Raw genomic sequence first — 27,270 nt, 5'->3', positions numbered from 1 at the left:
CTTTTGGTTCAACCCAGTGACTCGAATCTTTTGAATATTTTGACTGAAAAGATTTGTTAAGGTTCGTTGACTGATTTGAATCACGTCAACGTTAGGCTACATGGCCGTATGTGTCGACAAGTGTCTGTTTGTGTTATCATTGAAAAACAACCAAACAAGCAAACAAATTAAAAAAAAAGAATAAAATCAAATTTGCGTGTCTATAAATCTACTAAAAGGTAGGAAAAGGTGTCCAAAATCCAAAAAGAGACTTTAAGCATTATATTTTTTTCCCCACAAATGACAAAATAGATCATTTTTCAGTCCTGTAATTGCTTCACTTTTATCAAGCGATAAAGACAATTGATTTTTCCCCTGCTTAAAAAGTATACACACACACACACACACACACACATATATATATATATTATTGTATATATGTATGGATTGACAATTATATATGTACATTATTATAGGCTACATATACATATATATATATATAGCCTACAATAATGAATGGCAGTCATATTACAGCAATAATTAACTCCGAATGGGAGGAAACATCTTGGGACACACCCGGCCTAGAAGACATATTTAAAAGGGAAAACATCTGGTGCTCTTTTTTCCTTAAACCCAGTTCTGCAGAAAAGTGTTTTATCAAAAGGCACAATAGTTCAGTCAATCCGTGACCTTAGGTGATACGAGTGAAAGTACGTCAGTTTGGGGTGGGGATACGAGGCTACACAGTTCAAGGGTTGGGCTTTGTTTACAGTGGGGTGGGGGAGGTAAGACCGTGTTCTTGGGCTTTCATTATGAAGGTGGTGGTTGCTATGGAGACTGCATCCAGCCTAAGACAGCCAGATGGCAGAAGCAGACTGTCTCCCGAGCCACGTCAGCAAACGCTACATTAAGACATAGACTGAACATTATTACACATTTGCCTATCATGTGCATCATATAGTGTGCTCTGCAAAAAAGAAGACAATTTTATAGAATTTAAAGTGTGACGAAAATGAGCATTATTGATTTTATATTGTACTTCCAACCAATATATTAAATAATGATTAATTATAATTCCGTTTCATATAATAATAATAATTTAATACATTTGTTTGTTTGTTATACTGAAATAGACCTATCATTTCTGTCATTACATTTATAAACTGTTTATTATAATATATTCAAAGAAATGAAATACATCTCTAAACAATTCATGGTAAGTGTCTGAGATAAACAGCATTCAGCATTTAGACATGCACTGTAACAGCATGAAATCACACTTATTAGCCACAAAACCTGACCAATACAATCTAATAAGCCATTTTCAGGATGAACTGGACTATAACCATTGCATGTTGTGACATTCAATCAGTGCTTGACCCTCTATTCTCAGTTCTGTGAGACTGATGAGGATGATTCACTCACACAATCACCCAAACACCCCCCTCCCGCCCTCCCCTCCCCAAATCTCCACCTGACAAGGTCTCAGGCTGTCTAGAAAGCACTAAAGAGGGCCTACCAGGAGCCCATGACGTTATCTATTCTCCCTAACTAAGCCTTCAATGTCTTTATCAAGGATAAAGCTTCTTCTTGTTCCTCTTTACTCCAGAAGCTCAGTGGACAAAAAACATGAAATACCATGTATGACTGCATCAAGTAGCACAGGAGATGTTGTTGAGGTCAAGAGTAACTACGTAGCGTAAAAAAATGATAAATATATCTAGCCTGAAAACAGGACAAACAGCATCATATAAAAATGCACTCGAGCATCTTAGTGTGTGAGCAGCTCCTAACTGGAACATGGTCTCTAAATTTTCTTGCAATCTCATATTGAGAATCAAAAGCAGAGGTTTTATCAGCTTGTGCTCTGAAACGACTCAAATAAAAGGCCTTCTTTAATATCCGGAGCTCTGGAAACCACAAATTACATGAACTCTCTTCTCGATTTTATGTGGTGCATTACAACCACATTTACCAACTTGCTTGTATTTTGATTGGTCAGTATATAAACTAAACTAAGAGAATAATTACTCATAGTCAGAGTCATGCATAATTGTGCCTGGTTCATTTTTGCAGATACAGAAACTCGCCATGGAAATGTAATGCCATATGTACTGCCCCCTTGTGTTACATAAAGAGCACTGCAGATAAACTATCTTATTTTCCACTGATCTCAACACTATATTTAAATTCATTGTGTTTTTTGGATGCCATTGCATGTGCGTTATTTATAGAAGGCGTTGAAATAATGTCCATTCACTGTTTTAACAAGCAAACATTGACAAAGCACCAAGCTTGTTTTCCATTAATGCAGCATGACACTCAGCATGAAAGTCTGAATAAATAGACAGCAATGTGTTTTTTTTTAATATCACGGGTCCACACTGTCAGAATCAAGCTCTTTTGATTTGTCTTTTTCCCGCCAGCGCTTAAATAAAGACATAAAGCTGAAGCCCTCTTTAGCGCTTTTAAGTGATGTTGTTAAACTGTTTCTTTTGCCAGTACCACATGGCAAGCTAGGCACCGTCTCTTCAGTCTTTGCTTCTGGCTCGGCTGATTGTGACTGTGATGAGTTAACTGATTGTGATTCTTCTAGAGAATTAAGAGGCTTTGCTTCAGAATCTTTAACAATCTTTAAAGAGTTTCGTTGTACGGTGAGCATATTACAATCCACAGATTTCCCTTTTCCAATAACACCTATAGAGGGAGCCGGAGATGCATCCACATCACAGGGCACAAACAGGTCCTCTTGGCTGGTACTTCCACATTTGGCCTCAGGAAGTGCGATTGTGTGCCGGCGATTGATGATCTGGCCGTTCTGCAGCAGAGGGCTGGATTTAGAAGTGTTTTCTTCTATGGCCATGATCAGCAGCTGTCTTCTGTCCTCATGGAAGAACGTCTGCCTGGGAGACAGGATCGGCGACAGGGCCTCGGCGGATGAAATACTACTTCGACTGGACTGGTATTGTAAAACTTTCCGTGACACCTCTCTCATATTCTGCACTTCCTTCTCGGACTGGGCATCTTCCTCCTCCCGCTCCGAAGATACGGAGACTCGTTGATCTGATGAGGAATCGGTACCGGCACTTTCCTGCACCGGGCTTGAGATTATAACCTCTGGGTGATTGGGCGTCTCTTCCTTATCAAAGCTCTCCTTGATCAAGGAGGATGGCGTGACACTTTTGATCCAGCTGTCCCTCTTAACCTCTTTGTTGTCAATGGGGTGGTTCTTCTTCAAGGGGGTCTCAGTCAGATTCCCCAGCGTGGGTGAACCGGTCCCAGCTCTACGGCGGGATTGCCGACTGTTGAACCTCTGTAGGATGGACTCCAGAGCATCTCCTTCAATGTCTTTGTCTCGTGATGAGCAGGTGGCGGTGGAGCGTCGCTTAGCAGCAATCTGAGTGCGCTCTCGCAGCCTGCGCCTCACATCCAACATGTCTCGTTCAAGGTTCTCCTATGGCAGAAAGATGATAGAGAAGTGATTTATGTGATTCATGAAGCTTTCTTTATTTTATCTGGTCAAGGAGGATAAACAATATTTTTTACAGATGTCTGTGACAATTTAATTTAATTGACAACATTTAAACAATTTTTAAAAAATAATCTAAACCCAAAAAAATAAATCAAATTGGTTAACAATAATTAAATAGGTTAACAATATTTAATATTTATTTATTTATTTATTTATTTATTTATTTATTTATTTATTTATTTATTTATTTATTTATTTATATACATATACACACACACACACACACACTAACCTTAACTATATAAGTATAAGAATCAGGGTCACTCATTTTGGCAAACAAATAATAAAAAATAAAAATGATGAGCATAAAAAAATAATAATAATAACATTATATATATACACACACATGCAACCTCTTCAAATGAGATAATAATAAACAATATATATATATATATACACACACATGCAACCTCTTCAAATGAGATAATAATAAACAATATATATATATATATATATATATATATATATATATATATATATATATATATATATATATTAGGGCTGTCAAAAGATTAATCCCGATTAATCGCATCCGAAATAAAAGTTTGTTTACATAATATATGTGTGTGTACTGTGTATAATTATTTTGTATATATAAATACACACACATGCATGTATATATTTAAGAAATACTTGCATACATATACTGTATATATTTATATATAATTTATATTATATATAAATATAATTTATTTTTAGAAAAATTACAATTTTTTCTTAAATATATACAAGCATGTGTGTATATATATATATATACATATTTAATTATACACAGTACACACACATATATTATTTAAACACAAACTTTTATTTTGGATGCGATTAATCGCGATTAATCTTTTGACAGCCCTAATATATTGTTTATTATCTAATTTGAAGAGGTTACATTTACAGATATGCTCAAATGTTTTATTTTATTTTATTATTTTTATTATTTGTTTGCCAAAATGAGTGACCCTGATTCTTATACTTACACACATTGCTGTGGATGCAGCATAACAGGTCAATACACTACCATTCAAACGTTGCAATTTAACTTTTAAAATGTCTGTTATTTCTGTGATGCATCTGTATTATTACTTCAGTCTTCAGTGTCACATGATTTATAGAAACATTTAATATAATTACTATCAATGTTGAAAACAGTTGTGCAGCTTAATATTGAACTGTGATCATTTTTTTAAAGATTATTTGATATAAAAAAAGAAAGGACAGCATTAATTACGGACAGAAATCTTAACTGTCAATTTTAATCAATTTAATGTGTCCTTGCTGAATAAATGTACCAATTTCTTTAAAAAGAATATAAACCAGTACAACTGTTTTCAACATTGATAAAATTAATAATAAATGTTTCATGAGCACCAAATTAGTGTTATTATTAGAATGATTATTAGAAATTTGATCCCAAACTTTTGAACAGTAGTGTGTTGCATTTCTTCTTAATTTTATGCTAAAACTTCTCTTTGATGATTTTTTTTTTCTAAAACATTTCCAGGTTTAAACTGGATTTTCAACGTGGTCTCAGACTTTTGGACCCCACAGTGCATCATTTCAAACATGTTTTGCAGAAGTCCTATTGATTTCTTTAGGTGTAAAAAAAACCTGGCTAAGACTGCTTCTTAGACTAGAGCACCTACAATGTATGGTTAGAATTACCTGAACTGCTCGTTTGAACTTCTCACAGAAAGAGTAGAAAATGGAGCAACAATCCTCTAGTTTGAACTGAGTGGGGTCCTCACAGAAATACTCTGCTACTGAATCACTCACAGCAGAAAGGGTCTTGAAGGCTGTCTCGGTCTCATTTAACCTGGTTTCTGCATTCTAAAAAAGAAGAAAAGACAAATGGAAGAAGCTGCTGTTCTGATGTGATACTTCTTATTTAACACATTAACATTTCATGCAATCAGGGAAATGCGCTAATGTTTATGTGGATGTCAGCACTTCAGTAGTCAATAGGCTCAATAGCATGTTACCACACCAAAAGACTTTGAACAAAAAAGATTGCATGCTCACTGTGGCGAGCAGGACAAGGTGGCGTGATTACTGATGAGCGACACCTGCGCGACGCACCGGTCTCGTATCTCTCACGGAGGAGCGGAAGCATGAAGGGGGAGTGACGACAGTGCAGATCGAGAGATGACAGGCCTGAACTTGTGTTGTGTTTTGTTTTATTGTGACAGCAGTCGTCCGTGAGGGACTGCTGTCTTTTACTTTCGTTTTGTATTTGTTTTATTTGTATCATTAAAATGTGTTTGAATGTTCAACGGTTCCCACTTCCTTCTTCCCACAACATTTAACCTTGTTACACTCACATTCAGAGATAAACTAAATAGGTTCTAACTAAGGAGTTGTGAGAAATATAAAATGCCTCACCAGCAGAAAATCCTTCATCTGTTCTTCCAGATCTGGATGTTTACTAGCATTCTGCTTTGACACCTGGACTTTGCTCACTTCCTTTTGGAAATCAGACTCAATTTCCTGTTTATGAATCCTGTATTGAGGAAGACAGACAATATATTTCACTCTTCTTTTGCATTTTCAGAGCAATTTAGTACTGAGCACAATAACTGAACCTTTACAGATCTATTGAAATACTTTGCTAAAGCAAGGTTGAGATTCTAACCTCAATAAATTAAGATACAAGACGCACAATATTTAAGTAGAATTCCATATAACAGTACCAAGAATCACATATAACACATTTTATAGTTAAAATCGGTATAGTTAACTAAAACTAAAAGTATAAAAAAAATGTTTCTTAACTGAAATAAAGCTGAAACAAAATAAAATGAAAAACTAATTAGAAATGTTGCTTTGGCAACTTACTGTAAGTTAGTTAAAGTACTAAAATAAAATAAAAATAAATTAAAGCTAAACAGAAATATTTAAAATAAACATAAAAATTACTAAAACAAATCTAAAATTAAAATGAAAACTGAAAATAGAAAAAAAAGCTAATTAAATGATTAATAAGTACTAAAATATCACTGGTTAAAATGCTGCCTATATAGTTTTTTAACAGATTTTTGTAGTGTGTCTGTGTGCATTTTTATATTAAATGAATCAGATAAAATAATTATAGGGGAAGTGCAATTTTTCAAACAGCGATGTGTGGCCTACCTTGCTGCATCTCCAATGTTCTGTAGTTTCTCTGGGAACTTCAGCAGCGATGCATCTATGTTCTGGGCTTGCTGTGGTAACAGACACATGAGAAAAGAATTAACATGGAAATAAAGCTGTGTGTCTTATGTGGCTCTGGCACCACAGTATAATATTAAACATCATTGCTACCATCACAACATAGTGCATGAGGTTCATTCCAGGTTTGTTGGCTTTGGTATCCGCTAGTTTGAGAAGAGACGTTATCCGGAATCCCACTGCGCTGCCGGCGTACCCTCCCTGGTGGAAGTGGGGGCAGAACGATTAGGATCTCATGACAGTATAAACACACAAATGTGCAGTGCTGTTTTGAGGTTAACCAACTTTAATCATTTTCAACAATCGTAACAAAATACAGTGGTATGATTATACTCACAGAGTTCATGTAGTTCCCTGTTTCCAAGACTAGTCGAATGACTGAATGTAGATCTGCACATTCCAACAGCTCTGGAAATAATTTCATACATGGGTTAGGTGAAATAAAACAAATCAAACCTAGTCACATCCTTGTAATTGCACTAATAAACAAAGCAACTCAAGTTTCCTGGGAATCAAACCCATAAAGTCAGTCATGCTTTAAAGGGTTAGTTCACCCAAAAATGAAAATTATGTCATTAATGACTCATCCTCATGTCATTCCAAGCCTGTAAGACCTCCATTCATCTTCGGAACACAGTTTAAGATATTTTAGATTTAGTCCGAGAGCTTTCTGTTCCTCCATTGAAAATGTATACGGTATACTGTCCATGTCCAGAAAGCTAATACAGACATCATCAAAGTAGTCCAAGTGACTACAGTGGCTCAATCTTAAGTTTATAAAGCGACGAGAATACGTTTTGTGCGCAAAAAACAACAAAAATAACGACTTTATTTCACTATTCATTTCCTTCTCTCTGGGCCTCGAGTTAGTTCACGCACTATAACTGCGTAGCGCATCTGTGTTGTACGTCACACGTAGGCTCACTATTGGCCGACGCTGGTCATGTGTGTGATGCGTCTGACGTACAACCCAGAAGCGCTACGCAGTTATAGTACGTGAATTCACTCGAGGAAAAAAGTATTTTCGTCGCTTGATAAACTTAAGATTGAGCCAATGTAGTCACTTGGACTACTTTGATGATGTCTGTATTAGCTTTCTGGACATGGACAGTATACCGTACATACATTTTCAATGGAGGAACAGAAAGCTCTCGGACTAAATCTAAAATATCTTAAACTGGTCTTACAGGCTTGGAACGACATGAGGGTGAGTCATTAATGACATAATTTTCATTTTTGGGTGAACTAACCCTTTAAGGAACTATGAGGATCATATATGAGTATTTTTAAAGTTGATTTAAACTATTTAAATTTTTAATTTAAAAGAAATAATAATTTATAACCATGACTAGCTCTTAGAATATAAATATATTTTATTTGATGCGTCTGCACCAAAGTCAAACAAAGACTAGTATAACAGTCTATTAACAAAATAATTATACATATACATATATATATATATATATATATATATATATATATATATATGTAAGGAATAATTGACGACAGGTCGTTGAATTATTAGAAAAATGCATTTTTCTAATAATTCAACGGCCTGAAGTCAATTATTCCGCTTATACTACAGTTACCACACCTCGAAACATTGTTCAGATTATGTATTTCAAGACGTTTGTAAAGTTTTTGTCATTAAAATGCTCTTGTATGTAGGACTAATTTCTTACGCATCTAATCCAATGCCTCCGTTGCTTATTCCAAAACGTCGTTTTAGATTTAGTAACGGAGGTGTGAGCCACTGATAGCAGACTAATGCAGTTATTAGTGCAGTTGAGACAGAGAGAGGTTGCAATAATGAGACAGAAAAGCATGTGCGTCAATATTTAATTTATTTATTAATTCATTAGTTTTAATTAATTTGTTAATTTTATTTTTATTTTATTGACGGTAGGCTGTAGGCCTAACGAAAACCTGTGCAGCAGGGCTATCTATTTATGTATATTCAAATAAATTTTCTATTGATTCTAGATAGGACTATATAGCCTACTTTATTTATTCAAATTAAACTGCACATTTCCATTTATTGTAAAGTTAGACATCGAAAATGGCAGATCAAGCGCACGGGGCTGTATGTTAGCAGAGGGGTTTTTTTCCTGGTGATCCTTGGCTTGATTTTCATTTGTACTTTTGTTTCCTGAGAGGATCAAGCTCCATTTCTTTCTTTCTGTAGCAGAAGGTGCCCAGTAGCTTCTCAGGCTTGTTTCACACTTGTGCCCTGTGACAGACATGATCTGCCTGCTCTCCAACCCTGCTTCTGACAGCATTTGAATTGCAGTGCTTCTTAGTGAATGGTTGGTGTATCTTTTGGATAACCTGACTGCCCCGGAATAACCTGATGCGCGGATAACCTGATGCGCGGATAACCTGATGTGCGGAAGCATGTTTCCAAGATAGTTCACACCCATCGGTTCGTGGGAATACCAGCAATCTCTCCTGTCAAGCTCCTCCTGTGGGGCTTTCAGTGGATGAAGATAAAAGGATATGGCATCAGGTGGGCATTTGGCGATGTACTTCCTGAAACTTTTAACAGGGCAAAGGGGGTCGCCTGGATTGGCAAACATGAATCCACGGTAGCAGTCTTTGTTGGGATCGGAGGGCTTTTTGTGTTTTTTTGTTTCTGCATTATAAGACAAGCATATATATTCATCATCATTTTCGTCTTTTTTGCTGCAGTGTCTGGTGACAGATACGTAGAGTTAACTTACGAATGCGCTCTATTTCAGCGGTCAAAATGGGGGGATGATGAGAACTAGAGTCTTTCCCAGCCTTGCAAAACTTTTTGATGACGGCCTTGAATACGTCGTTGGATGATGTGAATTCTGACTGCCCAATGATGTTGTATTTGGATATATAGCGGTTCAGTCCAGCACGTAGGGAGAGTAAACTTGACACTGAATACTCTGCGCCGGATGCGTTTCGGACAGTGGCATAGAAAATCCGCAGCTGGGTATTTAAAGCGTCTGCCCCGTCTCTCTCTACTTTGTCCACAGACGTATTTTTGGTCTTAAGCCAGTCGTTAAACACATTGACAGCCCAAGCTGTTGTTTTTTTGGTGTTTTCTTTATGTTTTTCGCCCTCGAGTCTGTCTAGCTGTTCTTCGCTGATTGTTTTATGTCTTTAGTTGTCTGCTACTTTTGATGTCCTCTTCCGTTTATTAGTTTTTTCATCTAGGTTATCAAATACTGCCGACTCCCAGTTGTCAAAATTTTCATATTCACCATAAATATTAAAATTTACTTCCGATAAATCAAACTTGTCTGTCATTTTTGTTTCTTGGTATGAATTGTAACCTAGTAACCTACTTTCCGTTATTACAGTTGACTACGCGAAGTCATATGAAACTGTAATGCGGTCAAGACCTGCCTGGAACTACTTTAGCTGTGCGTTTCCCTGAAAAGAATGCACACCTTAGAACGTTCGTCAACCAATCAGATTCAAGCATTCAACAGCCCTGTAGTATAAATATATATATATATATATATATATATATATATATATTATTTTTTTTATTTTTTTATTTTTTGCTTCAAAATAGGGAAGAGGGTATGTTGACATGTTTATGGTAGTACTTTACAATAGGTAGTAATTTGTTGTAATCTACAATCTTACCTTGTCCAGCAGAGGTCATGACTGCAATAGAGTGATTCACCTCATCCACAAAATGGGAGAATTCCTCTTTGAGTACTAAACCGTTCAACCGTTCCTCATAGCTAGAGGAAGAGCAAACAAATAAAAATAATCATGATGGCATATCCAAAACAATCGTGTTAAGTGTGTATTTGTGGCTGTATATACCCACCAAGGAACTTTGACAAGTTGTACCATGAACCGATCTGGTTCAGATAAAGTTGCATAGTCTCCTTTAAAATCAAGAAGCTGACGCACCTAATGAAAGAAGAAACATAATGCATAGCAACAAGCTTTTAGGTTTGCGTTTCAAATGAATAAAATGCCTAGTTGGAATTGCTCAATGAGTGTAACTGAGGCTCTAATCAGATTTTACACCCACCTCTCCATCCTCTGGCAGTAGTTTGCACAACTCCTTCAGTTTCCCAGTACCAAATCTTTCTCCTCTGCCACTGATAATGTCGTCAATCATTTCACTCACTGGCCTGAGGAGAAAGTTAGATCAAGATGTGGTAAAATTATATATCAGGACCACAGACTATTTGAGGAGTTACAAAATCTCAGATTTCCCAAAGATTCACTGGAAGTGGGGATCTACCAATATGATATAGTAATCCCCAGGCTTCCTTATGAACTTATGGAGGAAAAAGCAAAAATAAAAAAATAAAACAACATAATAAAATAAATAGTTTTATATGCATCAGCTTTTGATTTTATTTTGGGGGCAATCCGGTCATCATTTACTCACCTTTGTGTTATTTCAACCCTGTATGACTTCCTTTCTTCACACAAAAGATGATATATACCAAACAGTTCGGTTCTCATTGACTTCCATTGTATGGCCAAAAAAAATTAATGGATCTCAATGGGAACCAAAACTGTTTAGTCATACAGGTTTGCAACAACATGAGGGTGAGTAAATTAGGACAGAATAATTTTTTTTGGGTGAACTATCCCTTACCGTCTCCTATGCCAGTTTAATGTGCGTGACAACTATAAGATATTTGAAGGTTAATTTTCTGTGGTGTGTCAACATTGCTCTGTTTGTTTGAGCAGTCGAACACAGCAACAATGACTCAACCAATGGCGTGAGTTTGGTGGTGGGACTACCTGTTTGTCCAACCAATGACAGCTGGGGGAATGTTCGAGAAACTAGTTTGAAAACAATTAATACTTTCACTGCTAATAGCACAGACACACTTCACCTTTAAATAGACTGATTACATTGTAAAACTCAATTTGGCATTCTCCAAAACAAACGACACATCAAGCGGTCCATCTGTAAGAACGGTATAGAGGAAGTGTCCAACACATGTACTTCCACACTGTGAGTCATACTTCACCTTGTTCTGGTTGCCATACACTCTTAATCTCCTCTTCTTGGCCAAGCATAAAAAATACCTAGGACAGACAAGCCCCATCTTGCTTCTTTTTTTTTTTTTTTTTTTGAGATAACCAAGCACACCAAACTGGTATCACAAGCTCTAGCTGTAGCACTATAGAACTGATGTGTTCATTAACATGTCAAAGTTAAACTGTCACAATCAACTAATCAATATCTGAGGAGAAATTCTGCATGATTAAGGGAACTGCTGCAAAGCTCATCTTATCTCCATGTTTGTACTCCGGTAGAAAAGATATGCCTGGACTGATGTTGTCAGGGAAAATTCATTTGGCTTGCAGAGACATGTGAGCAATGTATCATTTGACTACTAAGCGTTTCCACCCTAAGATCTGCTGACGAAATGGAGAGCTTTTCTTAATACTCCCTTGTGGTACACTCACCTTCTGAACTGCTTGAGGAAGATACCAATGTTCATGTTCTTCTTGGAGTTGAGAATGGACACCTGGCAAGGGAAAAAAGCCAATTACATGGACGTGGCTTGACAAAGACAGTTATTAGACTGATTGCTTATTATGTATATTACACCATTAACAAACATAAATGTAAACAGATTGTATCAGGTAGTTACTCCACCCTGATGTGTTTAATCAGTATGAAAAACGAATGATTATTTAAGAACACCAACAACCCTGCCTATTAATTTATTGCATTAAAAATAATCAACGGAACATTGCGATGATGTGATTCAGCAGTTGTAAAATTAGATGTTCTGCATCACAGTGTTTTTGAAATGTTCGCTATTCAATATTGGTGGAGTCCACCTTATGTAAACACTTACAGAAAAGACGAAATCCCTCCACCTTTGAAAAGGGTTCAGATCAAACGACAAACATAGTCAAGTGGCATCCATAAATGCCACAGTATTGTCTTATGAATGACTGTAAGCATTATTTGAAATAGAAAGTTACTTCAAATCTAGTTACAGTGCTAGGATGTTTTTTTTTGTTTTTGACTGTGGGCCACAGCATGACAAATCAAGATTACAACAATGAAAAATGTAAAAAATAAAATACAATTGTTGCTAGAAAACAGCAGTGCTTTTAAAATCATACTGTCATTTGAATTTCCTTTTGGTAAACTTTTCTTTTCCACTTATCTATCTGACATTAGTATTAGTTATTGATTAGTTCAGTATCATGTGACTGCAGAAGTAAAGCCAGTTTTTAAACCTGTTTTCTGACTAAATGTCATAACATAACCTAGAATTTATTATGAAAAGAACTTAAATTACCAAAGAGTGAAATGATAATGACAAAAATTGTAAACTGGTCCACATTTGCCATAAACCTGGTTAATTCAGTAATATAAAAATAACAATAAATAACTTTCTTTTACACACACGTAAGTATGTTAGGTTTCCATGTTATGGGGACTTTCCATAGACAATGATTTTTACACTGTACAAACTGTACATTATATCCCCTGAACCTAAACCTATCCCTAAACACAAAACTCAGAGAAAACTTTCTGCATTAGCCTACATTTTCAAAAAGCAGCATTCTGTCTGATTTATAAGCTGTTTTCCTCATAAATAAATAAATAAATGGGTTAGGTAAGGGTTAAAAGTAGCTCCGTATTGTAACAACTGCAGGTTACCACTTTTATAGAGAAATAGATAGAAATACTACGATAGTACACTACATGGAAGATAACTGACCATGAAGAAACGGTTTATGCAAAACTAGCAATTAGGATACCTCATGCATTCGGCATGAGAATATGAGATGCCTGAAATCACCTTCAGCTCTGTAATCATTACTATAGAAGCATTCAAAGATCCCAAAATCAACAGATCAGCCTACATCAAATTTAGTGAGGTTACAACAAACAAAGTCATCTTTACAGTGTTTCTGACCTGTGACCTGACCTGACCTGAAGGTAATGATACACAGGGAAACTTTTTGAGCAATATTGCTGGGCAATGTTGCCGTCAACGGGCAACCAGATGAGACACAGGCCCACGACTGATCTAAATTATCCAGATAGAAATGTATTGCCCATTTTCAATGGGAAAGTGCCCAAGCAACAATCGCTCTGCAAGATTGCCCAGCAACATTGCTCAAAAAGTTGCCCTGTGTATCATCACCTTGAGACAGTCACAAAGCCTACCCTAGTGACAAGCTTGATGAAAGCATATGCAAATCAAAGAGTAGATGAGTCTGGAAACACCCATTTACTGTAAGCCTGCAGACACAGAACATCTTTTCTAGCACATCCCACCTAAACTCACCATTTCAGGTCCTGGGGCCTTGCTTAGGGACTGGCGTACACTGCTGCGAGTTGTGGCCTTGACCTTCTTCTGGTCATTGCGGCTGAACAGCTCCTCCATACCTTTGGTGTCCAACTCGAAATCCCTGCTCTTCTCAGCCGTCCATATGTTATGTTTGCCTAGCACAGTGTCCTTTGGTATGGCCTCCCAATTAAAATTACGCATTGTAGAGGCCCGTGTCGGCCCTCTGGAAAACGGGCCTCCACTAGGGAAGAGGGCAGGAGGTGGAGGAGGAGGGGGAGGAGGAGGGGGAGGAGGAGGAGGAGGTGGTGGCGGTGGTGGTATCATGGTTTGGATGTCACTTGCAAAGATACTGCTGCATCATCCCTTTAAAGAAAGGACAGAAAAGGAAACCATATGTTTGCATGTCTAGCCTACTATCTGCTGTCATTTAACAGAAAAAGGAAGGATTTGTGTAATAGGGAAGTTAACCGAGAAACTGTAGGTGATAAGACCAGAACCAGAACAGTGAAAAATATCTAATAGGTTTACAAAAGTTTACATGACCTCTACATTTGTCAAAATAGACATTTACACAGAAGTAACATGGTACACGCATGTAAACAAAATTACATTTACATATTTGTATGGTACTACAACTAGTTTAGTTAGTTTACCATAAAGCCTACCATAATTTCTTGAGAAACTTTTGAATCTTAAAAAAACTGTACAACAATTGTTTTGTACCCTAGGTAATGCCATATTCGCATGTTCTTCTCTCAGTTTTATCATAGTACTTAAATAGTATTGTAGAGTATTACAATAACTGTCCGTGGTGGGGAAAACAACTTAGATATCCATGGTATTTTTAATGTCTATGGTTTTCTCATGGTAACAACGTAGTAGGCCTATAAAAAATATTTTACTTACTCGTTTGAGAGGTCACCAGACGTCTACCAACAGAAATTACTGTCTGACAATATCCGAATTTAATTTGGATATATACTCCAGAAAAGAAAAGCATGCTCCATAGTAGGCTACTCTGTCCCACGGGACTGTTGGCTACTGTATACCCGCTCTGCGGAAGTGTGATGTTGCAATCTGCTCTCTTACCTGTAGCTTACGCCCAGAACTCGTCAGCGCTTGTTACAGACGTAATCCACGTGTTATGATTGTTCAAATTTCATAAAAGTACCGCATGAATAGGTATTGATTCACCTACATTAACAGACAATAACAGCAACTAGGCCTACCGTTAGAATTAAAGCTTCCATTAAATTTGTTTTAGCTTTCCCTCGTTTTCTTAAACTCAGAATTACACTGATAATTTTTTTAAAGGGTTTAGGACCGCTTTCACCATGGACCATTGGTAAAATATAATGGATTAACCCGAATTACGGAGCCAAGAGGCAACGACTTTACGTTAAAAACAAACGCTCAAGCACAACATTCATTCCATGAGCTCTTTTCTATCAATATAAACTGGCCTGGGAGGTGCTCACTGGACAAGGAACAATTTTCTGAATATGACTGTGAATGACTCATAAAATGTAAACGTCTTTACAGAAAGTTAGTGAAAACAATCAGGTTCTAATTTCAAGTTTTTTAACAACAGACAACCAATCATATATAATAGGACTCACTGTTTACCTTAAATATTAATGATTTGCACACACTGTAAAAAGCGATCAGTTGATTTAACTTAAAAAAGTGAAGAAATCCGTTGCATTAAAATTATTAAGTAAATAAACTTCATGCGTAGGCCTAATTGAAAAATTAAGTTATGTGAACTTGACAATTCCACATAACCTTTTTTTTTTTTAAATACACATTAAGTTTATTTACTTATTAATTGTACGGCAATGGATTTCCTCACTTATTTTAAGTCAACTGGTCATTTTTTACAGTGCAGAAATTGCATTGTAAATTTAAAAAATAGGTGTTTATCACAGAACAACGAAAACAAATGCTTTAACTCGGGTGACGAGACATTTTTATATAATTTCAGAAGACAACCTCAGCAATTCAGTCATATTAAATATTTTTGACTTGATTAAAACCAAGTTAAAAATCAGGTAATGTCAATATTACAAAATGTACAGTATAGGACTGGATTGATTTTAACAATCTAGTCAATGTCTATTAGAAAAGACCTCTGTCGAAACAGACCCTCAAAAAATGGGTTGTGAGCATTTTAAGAAGATAAAATACCAGGCATGGTTGCTGAATCAATATTCAAATTGTGTAACACGGATAAAATCTACTTGCAAACGTAACAAATTATTGTTAAAGCAAACACATACAAATACAAAAGCACACCATTTCTTCCAAGAAAAAATGCCTGACCCAATTTGATTACCACAGTGAAACCAAAACCAAGCCCTTTACTCTTATGAGTAAAGAGCCAAGGGAATAACAATCCAATCCAGGAAAAGCGGTTAAGTCTTTCCCGGCTGGCAGCAGACTCTACCAGTGGCGTTTGCTGCCAGCCGGCAGAGTTTGAAGACACTGCTCAGAAACTTGCTGCTTGTGGCAGAAAAAGCAAAAGACACACATGCAAGACACGATAAACATCACAATACATACTTATAAGATTATATCGCCTTCAAATGTGTTTTAATTTCATATGTGGGACTTCACAATTTACATAATATAAATATATTAACCTTCTTATGACACATACCGTGAGCAAATTTCCTTTCTTCCCCCAAATGACCTTACATTAAAAACAAACGCACAAGCACAACATTCATTCCTTTCAGCTCTATTCTATCGAGACAAAACAAAATATATAAACTGGCCTGGGAGGGGAGTATGACAGTTTTGTGAATATGACTATGAATGCCTCATCAAATGTGAATGTTTTTACAGAGAGTGAATGATTTGTTCCATGTCATTTTACTTTAAACAGCCCATACACTATACCTAAAAGTAAGTTAAGGCAGCTGTAAAGCATAACCACGGTTAGTCAAATCAATATTCATCGGAAGATTTTTCTGGCTTTAAATAAAACGGAACATTTTCCAGGGTTTGGCAAAATAAAAACATCCACTTCTCTTGTCTTAATCATTCATACAAATCACATATAATGCATCTCTTTACATCCCCATCCATCTATTTTCAGGTTTCCATGTTTGAGTGTCTCTTTACATTGACAAAGTGATTACTGTTCCTCAAGCCACGACGGCTTGTCAGAACCCGGTGGCTTCAACTTCACGTTGAACTGTCTGAGAGTCTGTTCCAGCTGCTGCTGATTTCCAGCGAAATATGCCGAGATAGCATTATGAAACAGTAGGAGTTGTTTGTGCATCACTTTCACCTGGAAATCAACATACAGAAATCTGAAGAAACTATGACAAAAGCCAGGAATAACTCTGACGTATGAAACACAAGATGTGAACACCAGGGATTTCAACATGGTACCTTATTCTCATCCAAGAACTTGAGTTTGATGGTGACATCACTGCGCAGTCGTTCATATTTGTCTTTCTGGATCTGGTACTGCTGTTGAGCCATCTCAATGCGCATCATGGCTGCAGCGTCCCGCGGACCCGCGCTCAACTCCTCCAGGTCTGTCCTATAGGCATCGAATTCCAGTCTAAAACGAAAACATATTTATTCACTAGTATAAATTGGCTCAGAAAATCTATATAACTAATCTTAGGCTAAAAAAAGAAGAAATTCCTACAAGTACAGGCTGTGAATCCCTTGACATCATAACAAGAGCTGTCAATTCTGTCATCATTTACTCACCATCATGTTGTTCCAAACCGGTATGTATAAAAAAGTTTTGGACTTCCATTGTGTGGACACAAAACAATGAGACATTTCATGTAAAATACCTTCTTTTATGTTCCACATTAGAAAGAACATCTTTGTAAGGTTTGGAATAACAGACATGAGGGTAAGTATCTACTGTAAATAATGACAGAGTTTTTGGGTGAACTAGGCTATCCCTTTTACTTAAAAAAACAACAACAACAAAAAAAAACACATTAAAGGTTGAACAGGTTGGCTTAAAATGTGATGCTTATGATGCAAGATGTGAAGAAGAAAAAAAAAAAGAGCAAGACATGACGCAAAGGCCAGAATCTGAATACAGATTGACAAACTGAAACTGAATACAGATTGACAAATTGCAAAATGAATTCTTGTGGACTGGACTGGATCTAGGAATATGATTATTTTGAATGATGAGGAAATAAAGCAACACGTTGACTTATAATTGCCCTTTTTGTAATGCCTTACTAATACTTGTCATCGACAACAAGTCTTTGACTTATCTTCATTTGGGGGGGGGGTTTCTCAGCTAATTTTGATACATGTGATTAATTTGTCTAAGCAATCTATATATCATATATTTATTTTGCAGACCTTTTTTGGCAGTCCGAATCAAAACTTATTTAAAGGGTTAGTTCACCCAAAAATAAAAATTATCCCATAATTTACTCACCCTCAAGCCATCCTAGGTGTATATTACTTTCTTCTTTCAGCCAAACACAATTGGAGTTATATTAAAAAAATATCCTGGCTTTTCCAAGCTTTATAATGGGAGTGAATAGTAATAGAATAGAATAGAATAGATTTTGAAGCCCAAAAAAGCGCATCCATCCATCATAAAAGTAATCCAAGTGGCTCCAGGGGTTTAATATAAAGGCCTTTTGAAGCATTTTTGTAAGAAAAATATTCATATTTATAACTTTAGAAACTGTAAACAGACGGAAGAGTGAACTCTGACCCAACACATGACATCTTGACAAATGTGGAAGCACAGAGGATAGAGCAAAAAAAATCACCGGTCACGTATTAGAAACAATAATTTTTAAAGAGAAATGTCGGAGAAACTTGAGTTTATTGCCCAGCCCTATTTGTTTAAACTTCGAGAGGCGTCTCCTCTCAGCTAAGCTTACGCTACTCCTACATCCTACGTCATACGCAGGAACTTGACTCGTGAATGCACGTAAACGTTACCAGAAGCTTGTGATTAATGATTTATAAATAAAAAAATATGGATATTTTTCTTACAAAAACGCATCGCTTCACTTCAGAAGGCCTTTATTAACCCCCTGGAGCCGTATGTATTACTTTTATGATGGATGGATGCACTTTTTTGGGCTTCAAAATCTCAGTTACTATTCACTCCCATTATAAAGCTTGGAAGAGCCAGAATATCTTCTTAATATAACTCCGATTGTGTTTGGCTGAAAGAAGAAAGTCATATAGACTTAGGATGGCTTAAGGGTCAGTATATAGGGTAGGCTAATTTTCATTTTTGGGTGAACTATCCCTTTAAGCAGCTAATAATACTTTCACTCATTTACTCATGAAGTTACATGTAACTCATTAACATCAAACTTTGGATACCTTGCATTCTCATACATCTTGATGGTCATGAGCGTGTCCTCCATGGTTTTGTTGACTAGCGTATTAATGCTGGACACAAAGAAATTGATGGCACCCAAGAGCGTCTCTCCATTCTTGCATAGCAGTCTTTGTGTCTCTGCATTATAGCCAAACTCATCCTGCAAGGGATTAAGTTTAAGTTAGGGCAAATAAGACACTATGGTAAGGTAAGATTCAGTACTAGTAGTAATATGGAACTAAATATAAATTGGCCCAACACCTGCAGCCAGAACAGGGGATACAAAAATAATTAGTACCTGCAATTCAGGGGATTTCTGGCTAAGATCAGCGAAAGTGTCCCCAAGAGCCTGCTGAGTCTGCACCATGTTGTAGAAGTGGTTGGTGAGATCACGTGCTAGTCTCAGAATACACTCGTACTTCAGCTTAGTCTCTCTAAGCACATCGATCTGAGCCTCAAGCTCCATGTCCACCGTCTTCGTACCACGGCCGAAGCGCTCCGAAAACATCTGTTTTGTGCACTGATGAAGAGAAGACAGAAGCAGATACAAGTGAATCCCATAATGGCTTTACCTAACATTCTCATAAATCCTAAATACCTGTACATAAATAATTGTATTTAGCAAAAAAACATTAAATCAAAAAGTGACAGTAAAAACATTTATAATGTTACAAAAGATCTTAAATTCAAATAAATGCTGTTCATTTGAACTTTCTATTCATTAAAGAACCCTGAAAAAAAAATACTGAGCAGCATAGCTGTTATCAACATTGATGATAATAAGAAATCTTTCATGAGCACCAAATCAGCATATTAGAATGATTTCTGAAGGATCATGTGACACTGAAGCCTGGAGTAATGATGCTGAAAATTCAGCTTTGACATCACAAGAATAAATTACATTTAAAAAATATATTAAAAACAGTTTAAATTGCAATAATAATATACAATACTGCTGTTTTTATTGTATTTTTCCTTAAATGCAGCCTTGGTGAGCATAAGACTTATAAAACATTAAACTACTATTTCCATGCGGTAGGTTTTCTACCTTGTACGTGTTAATGCTCCACTTTTTCACGCTGTCAAATTTCTCTACAGCTACTCCTCTTGTGGCCTCCTCTGACATCATTGGGTTGCTGTTGCTGTGGTGCATGCTGGGAGCTGAGAGTAGAAAAATGTACTATAAATAGGGGGCCATACCCCAAAATACAATATCATTTCAAATTGGACATTTTGGATATAAGGAACACTCTTTTGAACACCACAACCCAGTTTTGTCTATAAGGTAACAGTAATCACAACAATTTTACTACAATGCACCTTTATCAGACTAGAGACTGATATTTCTGAGGCTGACAAATGAATCGGGGCAAGAATAAAAGGTGTGATGACAGTAAATGAGTAATGACTGCTAATTATGGGCTGGAGGAAAAAGGTGTCTCGCAGTGGCAGGAAAGGGTGAGGAGGCCCTGGGATACCTGGGTAATGTCCTGGCTGGTTTGCTATCCGACTGGCAGCTGAATTGCTGGGAGTGATACCCCTGGATTTGGAGCGGATGTCTGAAATGAATGAATAACAGTGGACGGGTGGAGGAATGAGATGGAGATGTAGTTTAATTGAAAGACCATTAAGGAAATTGCAATATTAAGTGTTTTGGGGGTAATAGAGATGATTAACAATAACTGTAACATTAACTGTGTTGTAGTTGAGATTAGTAAACTGATGAAAAAAATTATTTCATTGAGGGTATTATCAAAATGTACATAAAACAATAACAATATTGAAGATTATGATGATGAGTTGTGCACAAAAAAATAAGAGGTTTATAAGAGCAAGGAAAGCAAAAGAGAGGAAATGTATACCTTTATATAAAGGTAATGATAAGGTGATAAAAGGTGGAAGTAGAGGATGAAAATGAACGGCAAACCAGGTTGCTGCTAAAGGACTGACTGTGTAGAGTGGCGGTCATTAGAAATGTATTCTATAATTTGGGGTAAATAAAATTAATATAAATAAACACTACTGTTTAAAAGTTTGGGGTTAGTAAGATTTTTTTAAAGTTTGATTGATCAAAAATATTGTAAAAAATAATATAGTTTAAATGTTAATATATTTTAGAATGTGATTTATTCCTGTGATGCCAAAGCTGAATTTTCAGCATCATTACTGCAGTCTTCAGTGTCACATGATCCTTCAGAAATCATTCTAATATGCTGATTTGCTGCTTAAGAAAGATTTCTTAATAATACCAATGTTGAAAACAGTTAAAAAATATTTTGTGAAAAACATATTTTTTTATGAATAAGATCCTTTGATGAATAATCATTTAAAAAAGCAGCAAAAAAACAGCATTTTTTTTAAACAGAAATCTTTTGTAACATTATAATTTTTTACTGTCACTTTTGACCAATTTAATGCATCCTAGCTGAATAAAAGTATTAATTTCTTTCAAATAAATCTTACTGACCCCACATTTCTGAATGGTAGTGTATATATAAAATATTATTTAATTAATATGAAATTTAAAGTAACTTTTGTTTCCAAATTTCAATTTATTTAATTATTTGTATTACATACTTCACAAATTCCAGATGACGCTAATAAAGGCTCATTTGATTAGTAAACTGATCAATCAAAAAGGATATTCAACTAAACATAATAAATCAAATTAAACTCCTCATGGACCGCCACTGACCGTGTCAGCTAGGTTTGGTACTCAGGCATGTGTTTCAGCACCATGTTAATGTGTTACGGCCAACCATGTTACTGAGCATAAAGAAACACCACTGTGTATTTCACAGTTCAAACACATTCAGCTCACAACAAACTTTTGTTACAAAACATATGTTTACAGTAAATTTAAAACAAACAAACAAGGGGTTGTGTTGCATATGCAAACATGCATCCACCATGCGACTGTCCTCAGCACCCTGTAGAAAAGAGCCAAACGTTTGCTGTTAAAATGCTGACAAACACATTTTACACTGAGGGAGAGAGAGGGGGGGAAGCTGTAGAGATTCTAAAAAAGATCTCCTGTCAAGTTATCATGCATAGACACCTGGTTTGGGCGTGTTACCACATCTTCTGTCAAAATACTCCGGGTTGAAACGAACAGCTGGTCCTAAACATATACGTCACCAGAGATGTAAGTCTATCCACATGTCTCAGATGCTGCTTCAAATCAAGATCAGATTCAGACACCATTTTAAACTATTTAAGTGCTCTTTACCTTTGATGGAACTGGTGGGTATGATGCCCTCTGCTGCCCCTCCGTAGCCTCCAGACACAATGCTGGTTTCATTCAGGTTCGGTCCAGACACCATCACCTGCTGCAAGTCCTAGATGCGATGAGATTTAATTTCACAGTATATTACAATCTACAATACAGAGATGAAAACACATTTAGCACAAACTCTGCACACTAGGTGGGGGGAAAACACAAGTGGGTATCAAAAGAGTGGATGGAACAGAGCTATTTTAGCATTATTCATGGTGTATACTATTATATTTATTAACATTTTAAATGAGCTTTTTTCCGTTTTTATTTTAATTTTACTTTGTTTTAGTAATTATGTTTATGTAATTATGTTAATTTAAGTTTTTGTTATTTTGGCTTTATTTTTGTATTTGTTTTATTATTTATTTATTTTTACTTTAATGCTTATTACAGTTTTAGTAATTTCAGTACTTAGTTGCTAAGGCAATATTACTAATTTGTTGATGTTTATTCAAGTTAGAGTTCTTCATCAAATATTTAGATATAATTTTATTTCAGATTTGTTAAATTATCAACGAGTTTTAATAGTTTTAGTTAACAATAACACTGGGATGATGACAGTCGAAAAAAGTAAAAAATAAATACAATTTTATATATATATATAAATATATATATATTTTTACTTTATATATAGTGTTTAAATACTTAAACACAAAAATATGTTGCTTTAGACTAGACGCTTATTCCTATTAAAAAATATGGCCTTATATTAATACTAAACCCTTACCTTCTCCTTAAAACTTTTATAAAATGTTGTAAAAACAAATGTGGCAATTCAAGTTTATCAAGTTTATCAAGTTGGTTGATAAATACATTGATTAACCAGACCTCTTTAGTTCAGAGAATCCCTATTAAGAAAAAAAAATAAAAAATCAGAAGTCACTATAAAACACATGCAAATAAAAATATTTGCATGACTGCTTTCCATGTCTCTGCTTGACTTTTCTGACCAGTAAACAGCTCCCGTTTGTGATAAATCCTGCACCAACATTTTCCCAAGCCCCATGACAGCTCAATGATTACTATTTGTGCAACTATGCAAATCATCGACCACACTAAATCAAAGGGAATAGGTCTCCAACATACGAGGACACCCACAAACTCTCCCTCACCATGGCCACTGGCAGTGTGCCTACAATTTCATCTAAGCTCCCACCAATCTGTGCACCCTGTGACATGAAAAAACATAAAATGTGAAGACAGTGCAAAAAAAAGATGGTGAAACAGATACATTGAGAAGACAAACATGCTGAAATACACAACTAAAATGAACAGTGTCATATTTACAATGGCTCATAAATGTGTGATTAAGCCAACTATTCAAGGCCTTTCAGATCCAGCTACACAATTTCCACAGAAACAGGACGTCACATCACAATCAGGTCTGGTTCACGACGTAACTGAGCAGCGGGCCTGAAATGAAAAGTAGGTTGGATGGGCAGTGGATATACACCTGCTCAAGACTGTCATCCTCTGCCGTCCTGGTGTCCCCGTTGCTGTTGATGGGTATTTCCATAGTGGCGGCTTTGCTCAAAATACTGTCTGTCATGATGGATATCTATAAAAAAAGACACATTGCAGATGAGATAGACAGACAGACAGACAGACAGACAGACAGAGATAGATAGATAGATAGATAGATAGATAGATAGATAGATAGATAGATAGATAGATAGATAGATAGATAGATAGATAGATAGATAGATAGATAGATAGATAGATAGATAGAGACAGGCAGAGACAGACAGATAGAGAGACATATAGATAGACAGACAGATAGACACAGACAGACAGACAGAGATACAGACAGACACAGACAGACAGACAGACAGACAGACAGACAGAGATAGATAGATATATAGATAGATATATAGATAGATAGATAGATAGATAGATAGATAGATAGATAGATAGATAGATAGATAGATAGATAGATAGATAGATAGATAGACACAGACAGGCAGAGACAGACAGATAGAGAGACATATAGATAGACAGACAGACAGACAGACAGACAGACAGACAGACAGATATAGATAGATAGATAGATAGATAGATAGATAGATAGATAGATAGATAGATAGATAGATAGATAGATAGATAGATAGATAGATAGATAGATAGATAGATAGATAGATACAGACAGACAGAGATACAGATAGACACAGACAGACAGACAGACAGAGACAGATAGAGAGACAGATAGATAGACAGACAGATAGACAGAGACAGACAGACTGACAGAGACAGATAGATAGACAGATAGACAGAGACAGACAGACTGACAGAGACAGATAGACAGAAAGATAGACAGAGACATATAGATATAGACAGATATACAGAGACAAATAGACAGACAGAGACACAGATATAGATAGATAGACAGACAGAGACAGACAGACAGACAGACAGACAGATAGACAGACAGACAGACAGACAGATAGACAGAGACAGATAGACAGAGACAGATGGATATAGACAGATATACAGAGACAAATAGACAGACAGAGACAGATAGACAGATATAGATAGATAGACAGACAGACAGACAGACAGACAGAGACAGATAGACAGACAGAGACAGACAGATAGATAGAGACAAAGACAGATAGACAGACAGACAGATAGACAGGCAGAGACAGATAGATAGATAGATAGATAGATAGATAGATAGATAGATAGATAGATAGATAGATTAGATAGATAGATAGATAGATAGATAGATAGATAGATAGATAGATAGATAGATAGATAGATAGATAGATAGATAGATAGACAGACAGACAGACAGACAGACAGACATACAGTTAGATTTTTTGGTTACATCAACCAACTCTGGTGTCTAATACCACATAAATACTATATTAAAAGTCTTAGTGAAGCATGTGTTGAAATATAAATATGTTTTAACATATACTATAATGTAAAAGTTTTAATAAAAGAGTGATAATTACACAATCAACAATGACGTTTTATTAGAAGACCAATATACATTGCATGATGAATCTATAGCCCAGTCTATAAGCAATGAACTGGGGGGCCAACACACACAAAAAAATCTAGCATACTATATAGGCATCGGTAAAAACTGCGCCCTTAACTAAAGGGGGAAGGGATGGATTATACTTTCTGCTACAGTGTGTGTGTGATGTGAACAGACGCCATGACGCGCTTCAGCCGGAGCAGGTCAAGCGTCCTCTTCTCGGCGCCGCTGCAGCTGAGCTACGTGTCACACACACCGGGGAGAAGAGGATGCTTGACCCATCTGCCGCTGCTTTACTAACCTGTATGCCGTCTTAACCGCTGAACCGAACCACACGGGCCACATTTAAAATTATTCCATGATCAAAATGCGATGTGTGTGTGTTTTAATGGATGTCCGGATGGCAAATAATCTCCACAGACTCTTCTGTCAATCCTCTCGGTCGCTCGGTAACGCAAATCCTCTCAGTTCTCTGCAAACGGAAGTGACGATGTGAAATTCTTCAGGGTTACTGTAGTAGCGTCGTTACATACTAACAGCATTATAATAGAGAGTAAACAATAGTACTATTATTATTATTATTATTATTATTATTATTATTATTATTATTATTACACAGAATACAATCCTAACAGAAATACAAATTTCTGTGAGGTTAAATGTGATGCGCGGCTTTATGTAAAACGAAATGCCCGAGATAAACAGCCTTTCTATTATACTTAGTATGACCAGGAGGTGTCAGTATCACTTCAGGAATGATAGCATCATTGTGACAGCTCGACAGCTTAACCCGTTACACCAAATCCCCTTTCACACAGAGATTCCGGAAAATACACGGATAATGTGTCCCGGACTCCCGGGATTGTTTGATTTTGGTTCATTCACACTGCCAGTGATTTTCCGGAATCTGTGAGTGCGTTCACACACACATCCCGTTAAGACACGTGACGTCAGGATGTGATAAGTCCTGTCAGATGTCAGTTCTGCTGATAACTCTCAGTCACACGAAGACAAGTCCATACTCCCCAGTAGCGCCACTGGATTTGCCGAGTGGCTCCTTCCCCATATGATATGGCATAGGTTGTAGAAAGGCCCGTGCGATGGCACGTGCGTCCACCTTGTTCACACAGGGCGCGTTCCGTGGCTGTTCCCGGCAATGTTACTAGGTCCCCATCCCGGCATCGATCCCGAAACCATCCCGGGACGTGTTTGCGTTCACACAGAAGGCACTCTAGCAATTTTACGGCAATTTCCCGGGATCAACGCGCTGTGCGAAAGGGGCTTAACTAAAAGCATCCTGTCTCATTAACTATGCAAATTAATACATATGCCTATACATATGGGGTTCCATTTGTGCCAAAAATGAGCCGACTGCTTTGTGCTTTGTACTATACAATTGTCCTTGACAACAGTCATTGCCTAGTATCACACATATTGCATCAATATTTTGTAGGCTACCACTTATTCCAATTCAGTCATATAAATGATACTTTTTGATTTAAATTAAACCAGTTAATGAATAGGCCACATGAAGCACATATTCAAGTACCTGACAAAACTTTTTACAGCTGTACATTTGATTTTGCTTTATGCATTGTCTCAGAAGTCTCACAAAGAATACTATTTAGAGGCCAAGCTAAGGACGGAAGAAGCAGTTACTAAGTCTCTTGGGAATAGATG

The 27,270-nt window shown here is 36.5% G+C and overlaps 2 protein-coding genes across 5 annotated transcripts; both read right to left on the bottom strand.

Annotated features, from left to right (window-relative positions):
- Positions 1 to 1,519: 1,519 nt before the first annotated feature.
- fhdc4 (FH2 domain containing 4) lies at positions 1,520 to 15,029 on the bottom strand. The gene is made up of 12 exons (XM_081370282.1): positions 14,899 to 15,029; positions 13,990 to 14,355; positions 12,140 to 12,201; positions 10,737 to 10,839; positions 10,527 to 10,612; positions 10,337 to 10,437; positions 7,050 to 7,120; positions 6,806 to 6,913; positions 6,635 to 6,705; positions 5,888 to 6,005; positions 5,171 to 5,335; positions 1,520 to 3,433 (listed from the first exon to the last, which is right to left on the bottom strand). The coding sequence occupies exons 2-12, from the start codon at positions 14,314 to 14,316 to the stop codon at positions 2,351 to 2,353; spliced, it is 2,295 nt and encodes a 764-aa protein (XP_081226408.1). The 5' UTR covers positions 14,317 to 14,355; positions 14,899 to 15,029; the 3' UTR covers positions 1,520 to 2,350.
- Positions 15,030 to 15,937: 908 nt separating this feature from the next.
- arfip2a (ADP-ribosylation factor interacting protein 2a) lies at positions 15,938 to 26,105 on the bottom strand. 4 transcript variants are annotated; one of them, XM_081369822.1, is made up of 11 exons: positions 25,892 to 26,056; positions 24,061 to 24,165; positions 23,720 to 23,776; positions 22,560 to 22,668; positions 22,389 to 22,451; positions 20,809 to 20,889; positions 20,379 to 20,491; positions 19,629 to 19,850; positions 19,333 to 19,490; positions 17,392 to 17,566; positions 15,938 to 17,287 (listed from the first exon to the last, which is right to left on the bottom strand). In XM_081369822.1, the coding sequence occupies exons 2-11, from the start codon at positions 24,154 to 24,156 to the stop codon at positions 17,132 to 17,134; spliced, it is 1,230 nt and encodes a 409-aa protein (XP_081225948.1). In that variant the 5' UTR covers positions 24,157 to 24,165; positions 25,892 to 26,056; the 3' UTR covers positions 15,938 to 17,131. The 4 variants fall into 4 exon arrangements, with proteins under 4 accessions (XP_081225948.1, XP_081225950.1, XP_081225949.1 ...); XM_081369824.1 differs by lacking the exon at positions 22,389 to 22,451 and having other exon boundaries at positions 25,892 to 26,105; XM_081369823.1 differs by lacking the exon at positions 23,720 to 23,776 and having other exon boundaries at positions 25,892 to 26,064.
- Positions 26,106 to 27,270: the final 1,165 nt, after the last annotated feature.

The sequence above is a fragment of the Scardinius erythrophthalmus genome, assembly GCF_964197995.2.
Source record: "Scardinius erythrophthalmus genome assembly, chromosome: 7".
Lineage (NCBI taxonomy): Eukaryota > Metazoa > Chordata > Actinopteri > Cypriniformes > Leuciscidae > Scardinius > Scardinius erythrophthalmus.
Note: the sequence above shows the minus strand (reverse complement) of the source record. Positions and strands in the feature narration are given on the sequence as shown.